Source organism: Zeus faber, assembly GCF_960531495.2.
Source record: "Zeus faber genome assembly, chromosome: 19".
Classification (NCBI taxonomy): domain Eukaryota; kingdom Metazoa; phylum Chordata; class Actinopteri; order Zeiformes; family Zeidae; genus Zeus; species Zeus faber.
Window position 1 is genome coordinate 2,092,988 of NC_137206.1, and position 6,863 is coordinate 2,099,850.

General features: G+C 46.1%; 1 protein-coding gene across 1 annotated transcript; it reads left to right on the top strand.

Annotated features, from left to right (window-relative positions):
• Nucleotides 1–1,051: 1,051 nt before the first annotated feature.
• On the top strand, nucleotides 1,052–6,637 carry LOC307244738 (proteasome inhibitor PI31 subunit-like; the record flags this gene model as incomplete). The annotated part of the gene is made up of 9 exons (XM_080020040.1): nucleotides 1,052–1,070; nucleotides 1,555–1,637; nucleotides 2,559–2,726; nucleotides 3,912–4,073; nucleotides 4,366–4,448; nucleotides 5,086–5,310; nucleotides 5,554–5,610; nucleotides 5,772–5,927; nucleotides 6,187–6,637. The coding sequence occupies 9 exons, from the start codon at nucleotides 1,052–1,054 to the stop codon at nucleotides 6,236–6,238; spliced, it is 1,005 nt and encodes a 334-aa protein (XP_079876166.1). The 3' UTR covers nucleotides 6,239–6,637.
• Between the last annotated feature and the right edge of the window lie 226 nt (nucleotides 6,638–6,863).

The following is a 6,863-nucleotide window of genomic DNA, read 5'->3' on the forward strand; positions in this document are numbered from 1 at the left end:
TTTAAAAAGACACCGCCCAAATACTTCATTGTAGTTATTTCATAATTATTTCGATCATTCGAACCCTTATCAAATATTAGTGTAAAAATCATTTGGATGGGGAGGAGTGGTGGTATTTTAGGGAACTGAATGATTCACATAATGGGTGTAGTCTTCTTTGGGCTGCTCCCGTTAGGGGTCGCCACAGCAGATCATCTGCCTCCAATATCTTCTGTCACCTTGATGGGCATAGTACATTAGAAAAATACACCTTTGCTGCACTAAAAGATGTCGCCAATAATCAGGAAGGATCTTAACCAGTTTAAATGTGAATCAATGTCTTGCAGAAAACCAAATTCTTTCTTTTCCCTCCACATCTACTAGAAATCAAACAGGTTGCCTTTGTGCTCGAATACTGCCATCTAGTGGACACTTAGACGAACACACTGTCAAGAAGACGCACACGCACGCACGCACGCACAGTGCTGGTGAAACGGTTTCTCTGCTTTTAACCGTCCTGGCTCGTCCTTCCTCCAGGCGGCAGCCTCCAACAACGCAGATGATGTTGTGCATGTTTTGGGTGGGGGTCCTTACTGGTGGTAGGTGGAGGAAACCCCATGTGAGCACGGGGAGAACATGCAAACTCCACACAGAAAGGCCCCTCGTTGGGAGATAACCCGCCTGACATGGTGCCAACAGCGCCCCGGTGGGAACGGAACCCAGGACCTTCTTGCTGTGAGGCAGCAGTGCAACCGTGCCACGTCAAGTTTGACATTGTCCACAAGTGTGAGGGATTGACTGAGTTCTATGATCACCAGGTCCTTGTATTGTATTATATTGTTGTTGGTTTGCGTTGCTGTGTAGTGTTGAGCCTTATTGGCCCTCCACAGCCACCGTAGGTTGGTTGTTGTCTCAGGAGGCACTGAAACACGTGGCGTGCACCGTCCAAATCACTGTGCGCTTACAATCTGATGCGGAATGTCTGTAATAAGTGTGATTATGTGAAGGGTGGAGTAAAGTCTTGTGAATTTCATGTCGAAATAATGTTTACGCTGACTGTTAATTGTGCGGTATGGGCAAGCTGGCTACAGGTAAATGTTGTGTGGCTGGCCAGTCGGTAACTAGCTCTTGAAGGAGGCAGCAGGAGTTGACTTTATTTTCTATTTGATTTAAGCGTCAATAAGCTCCTCGGAAACTGATCGAGTTGTTGTCTTTTGTTCCCAAACCGATAAACACGGGGAGTTTGCTCTGCCTCCATCACCCCTGAGAGTCCTGCTCCCTGGTACACTTCGCCTACCACGCGGAGAGCTGGCTGGGGCTCGCAGGGCTGCACAAGCCACATCTTTGTTTTGATCAACAATCAACCACTACCCTACAAACGAGCAGATGTCGGTGATGTCACCGTGAACCAATGTTACTGCTTAGGCCCAATTCACACGACGTAGGTCGAGCGGGGAATAGTTTCCTCCCTCGCAGTGGTCGTATGTAGGCTTTCTGCTCAGAAACCGGTGAAGTGGTCGCACACGATTTCAAACGCCTACGATCTTAAAAGAAAACAACCCAAACTTTCCGTAGTTGGGACCTTCCTCCAGGTCACTGCGTCGACCAGGAGCGACGCCGCTGCACCGACGACCGAGCGCCGGGACCAGGGTTGCCAGGTGTGTGTGTGTGTGTGTGTTAGAGAGAGAGAGAGGAAACGGGCGGAAAAGCAGCGTCCGCTTCATTCATGTCACTCGTGTCGTTTAAATGCAACACGAGTCTCCACAACCCGCAGGCAACACATTCAACCATTCAACCACCACTTCAAAAGCAGGCCGACTCCGCGGGGAAAATCTCGGACCTGGCAACGCAGAAACGGACGCCCCGCCCTCGCCCCGCACGCACAGATCCCGTTCCCTCTCGCGAGACTCGTTGTGAGCGACGGTTCGACGGTTGCCCTGGGTTTCCATCTCCACGTGACGTGAGCGTCACGCGCCACGCATCCCGCTCAAAAACGACGACGGGAGTCCATAGAAACCCCTAGCAACCGTCAAACCTCACATTCCCTATACTCCGACGCGTCCGTATTATCATAACGTCTTTGTAATAATAAACGTGCGCCTTCACTATCACCGCCAATGTTACGTCGTCAATATCCAACCCCGTCCGGCGGATCGGTGACGACACTGAATGACGTCACACATAGCCAGAAGCCCCGCCTCCAACGCGGTCCCTAGAAATAAAAGTTCCCCGACGCGGCGAACGTTGACGTCTATTTCACACCTGAGACGCGGGTCGTTCATCACATCTTACATCTTATGAAGAGTCTTTTCTCCGCCAAACATTTCAATTCATAGTTAAAAATAAAATAGTTGACTTTTTCGTTTGAGAAATCCCTCCTCGCTGTGAAGAAGTTCATCATCAGATGAAGTGGAACGGTCGTAAATGTGATCGAATACAGACGAATTAATACTGGAACCATTTACACATCACGGAAATAAGTAAAGTAAGATGAAAACCCTGTTAAGAGCTCCCCGTTTTTAAGCCGACGCCGACTTTTACCTCGAAACGTTTTATTTATTTACCTGTCAACCGTGGAGGAGGCTCGGGGGGTGGAGGGGCTGGAGGAGGCTCGGGGGGTGGAGGGGCTGGAGGCGGTGTTCGCCTGCTTCCTGAGCGGCATCACGGCTCCTCAGGACGCGGTGGTTTGTTTGCTTCACACCGCGTTGACCAGACGGGGATTCAGGTGCCTGGGCGGCGGGGACCAGGTGAAGACTCCCCCACTACCACACACTATTATTATTATTATTATTATTATTATTGTTATTATTATTATTATTGTTATTATTATTATTGTTGTTGTTATTGTTATTATTATTATTATTTAAGAGACTAAGTTGGAACACAGCAATCATTTAGAATGTATACCCCGTATACTAGTACTATATGATTTTATTTGGAGACTTAAGATCTCTGGTTTCGTTATTTGAAACTATTGGTTTGTTTTTTATTAATTTTTATTATTTTAACGAACTACTGTCTCAGTCAACATGTGCATTTAACCACGTTCATGCATGAGTGTATGTATATGTATGATCTATGTGCTAATGCGTGTAAGAGCATTGTGACTTTGCAGGTTTCACACTGAGTGAGTATGAATACATTTAAAAACTAACCTGTAGTTTTACATGTTCTGTGTTAGGCTCTGATGTGTCATTTTCTAACAGTTTTGGTTTGTGGTGTGTCGTGGGATTTTTCTTAATCTAAAAATGTGCCGTGCCTCAAAAAAGGTTGAAAAACACTGGTATGTAGTATATATATAGTATATAAATTGTATATAGTATATATATAATATATATAGCGTATATAGTGTATATAGTATATATATATATAGTATAGTGTGTCATGGGATTTTTCTTAATCTAAAAATGTGCTGTGCCTCAAAAAAGATCAAAAACACTGGCATATAGTATATATATAGTGTATATAGTATATATATATATAGTGTATATAGTATATATATAATATATATAGTATATTTAGTGTATAAAGTGTATATATATAGTGTATATATCTTCCTGTATCATTGACGGTGTATCTTCCTGTGTCATTGACGGTGTATCTTCCTGTATCATTGACGGTGTATCTTCCTGTGTCTTTGACGGTGTATCTTCCTGTGTCTTTGACGGTGTATCTTCCTGTGTCTTTGACGGTGTATCTTCCTGTATCATTGACGGTGTATCTTCCTGTATCATTGACGGTGTATCTTCCTGTGTCTTTGACGGTGTATCTTCCTGTGTCTTTGACGGTGTATCTTCCTGTGTCTTTGACGGTGTATCTTCCTGTATCATTGACGGTGTATCTTCCTGTGTCATTGACGGTGTATCTCCCTGTGTCTTTGACGGTGTATCTTCCTGTGTCTTTGACGGTGTATCTTCTTGTTTCCTCCACAGCCTCGTGACGATGACAAGCCGTCCGAGCTGCTGCCCGCTGACTGGAGCAGCAGCAAGGAGGTGTACACGCTGCGTTACCAAGGGAACGGTGGCACGCCCGTCATCTTGGTGAAGGCTGTCGCTGACAACACGCCGCCGGCCACGCTGCTCTTCAACCTGGTGGTGAGTGAGCGTATCCTACAATGCATTGAGAGGGCGAGGGACGCCGGGTGAAAGTTTCTCTGCAGCATTTTCATGACAACGTGGTGGAAGGAAGTGGAGTGGCGATATGACTTTAGTACGTGGTATGACTGAGAAGATCTAAACTCAACGAAAGTATTGGAAGATAGCCACACTTGCAGCATGGTAGTATGTAGCATGTTGTATGAATCATGTAGTACTCCATTCCAGATGCAGCATCAGATTCATGTTCAAATTGAAAGCTGTTTTGATTGGTGCGTGTGCCTGCGTGCAGAGCACCAGCACGCAGGAGGTGATGGACCTGACGGTGAACCTGGTGGAGCATGTGGACGCTGAGCAGCTGCAGGTGTTCGACAGGTGGTGCCTCAAGGTCATTTCGGCAGGAGGGCAGTGGGGGTTGCAGGAAGCTGAACCTTGTGCAGTGGTGGAAAGGGCTTCGGAGAGTTTATACTTTTACTCTCAAAGCAAATATCCACGTTTACTCTGCTGCATTTATAACCGAGTGAAATTCTGGATTCATACTTATCTTTGATTACATTTGTAAATCACTGTGGCGTCACCTGTGCTATGTGACTAAGTTATAATCAGGATCTGCATTGAGCATCATTTGCAAAAAAAAGACTGGATATGCACCAGATATGGCAAGTACTTTTTACCTTTGTGTAGATGGGTGCTTTATTCATCCCTGGAGGTCAAAGCAGCTCGCATGAAAAAATTGGCAATAAATGTTAATAAAGTATAAGAATAAAAATAGAAAAAAGAAAATGGCAAAATAAAATGAACCCTAAAGTTAACTAGAGGATGGAAGAATGTCAAAATATTCAATGAACCTCACAATTAACAGGAAACTGTTAAAAAAATATGGCAATTGACAATAAACCTAATAAACACTTTTCACATTTACTCCAGTAAAAAGCGCCGATAACTTCTTCCAAAGTGGCTGGTTCCTCTTACCCAGAACGCATCACTCCTGCTGAGTGTGGCTCCTTTGCAGGGTGTTCCGAGACGAGGCGAACCTGGTGCGGCAGGTGCACGCCCGTCTGCTGAGCTTCCTGGGTGGAGCCGATGAGCCGCGGACGGAGGAGAGGAGGAGCCGCAGGGAGGAGCAGCAGCAGCAGGAGGAGCAGGTGGAGCAGGAGGAGCAGCGAGGGAGACAAAGAGGACAGGAGAGAGACCCCCTCCACCTCCCCCCCAGATACCCCGACACACAGCCGCACTGGTGGGTGGATAGATAGATGGATGGGTAGATGGTTAGATGGATGGATGGATGGATGGAAATCGCAGTGTTACAGCAGATCACATCAGAACTAATGATGACAATAAAGATATAGAAAATGAAACAAATTGTCCGAAAACCTGAGTATCAACAATTGAAAATGGAGGAAATTGTGCATTTATGCATAAAAAATGATGTGTTCATATGTATTTTATGAACATAGTTTGTTTTTATTTTTATCTGCAGGAATGACCCCATGGTTCCTCCATTTTCAGTTGGAGGGGCAGACCTGGATCCATTTGGGTGAGTGTCACAAAATACAGGAAGTACACCACTACAGACAGGAAATACCGCGCCACATCCAGGAAGTACACCGGCACACAGACACGTGCAAGAATTACACTGGTACGCATGTATTGCAAGCACTACATGCGTACCCCGCCCCCCCACTCTCCCCCCTCCAGCTCTCACTCTGGGGGGGGGATGATCTTCGACCCCCTCCGCTCCGGGTTTCCGCACTCCGGGTTGGACCCGTCCAGCGGCATCCCGGGCACCCTCCCTCCGGGGGCCGTTCCCCCCGGGGCCCGGTTTGACCCCTTCGGCCCTGTGGGACGCCCAGGGTGAGTACACAGGAAGTGCACATCACGTAACAAGGAGTAGACAGGAAGTACACAGAATGTGTGTGTGTGTGTGTGTGTGTGTGTGTGTGTGTGTGTGTGTGTGTGTGTGTGTGTGTGTGTGTGTGTGTGTGTGTGTGTGTGTGTGTGTGTGTGTGTGTGTGTGTGTGTGTGTGTGTGTTCTTGTGTGTGTGTGTGTGTGTGTGTGTGTGTGTGTGTGTGTGTGTGTGTGTGTGTGTGTGTGTGTGTGTGTGTTTTCCAGGCCGGACCCGGACGACCTGCCGCCCCCGGGTTATGACGACATGTTCATGTGAAAGACCGCAGCACTTCCTGTACATTTGATTTCATCCCTGAGTCGTCTTCTATTATAACTCCTGATTTTACAGCCTGATGCTCTGGGTGAGAGAGAGGCACCACTGAGTAGTATGACTCTAGAGCGGAACCAAAACGTGTCAAACCCCGGTTTCCTGCCAGACCGCAGAGCCGCCAAAACACGACGACTCAGCCGGTGATGGGCGGAGCCTTGTGAAGCTTTTGGGCTTTTTTCAGCTTTGAATACAGCGGAGCTCTGGCTGATTCGGTCATTTCAATCTTATCTGTTGCACAGAAAAAACAGTTAAATAAACTATAAGGTTGATGCATTATTAGTGAAACTAATGCATAATGCACAAATGCATAATCTATGTCGATATGTTTGAATTAAATGTTTTAATGTCCTGTCAAAATGTATTGTTTATTGTTGATCTACTTATTCCAATGCAGTATAATCCATAAACAATTGAAGCATAGTCACTGTGAGTGTTTCTTACAAAGTATTACAGGCCCTGTAAACACTCTCCGAAGAGACATTTATTTACGTTCACCATTTACATATATGTCAGTATTTATTAGTGGGTCATCACATTATTATTCTACAAGCCATTCTCTGGCTAAAAGTAC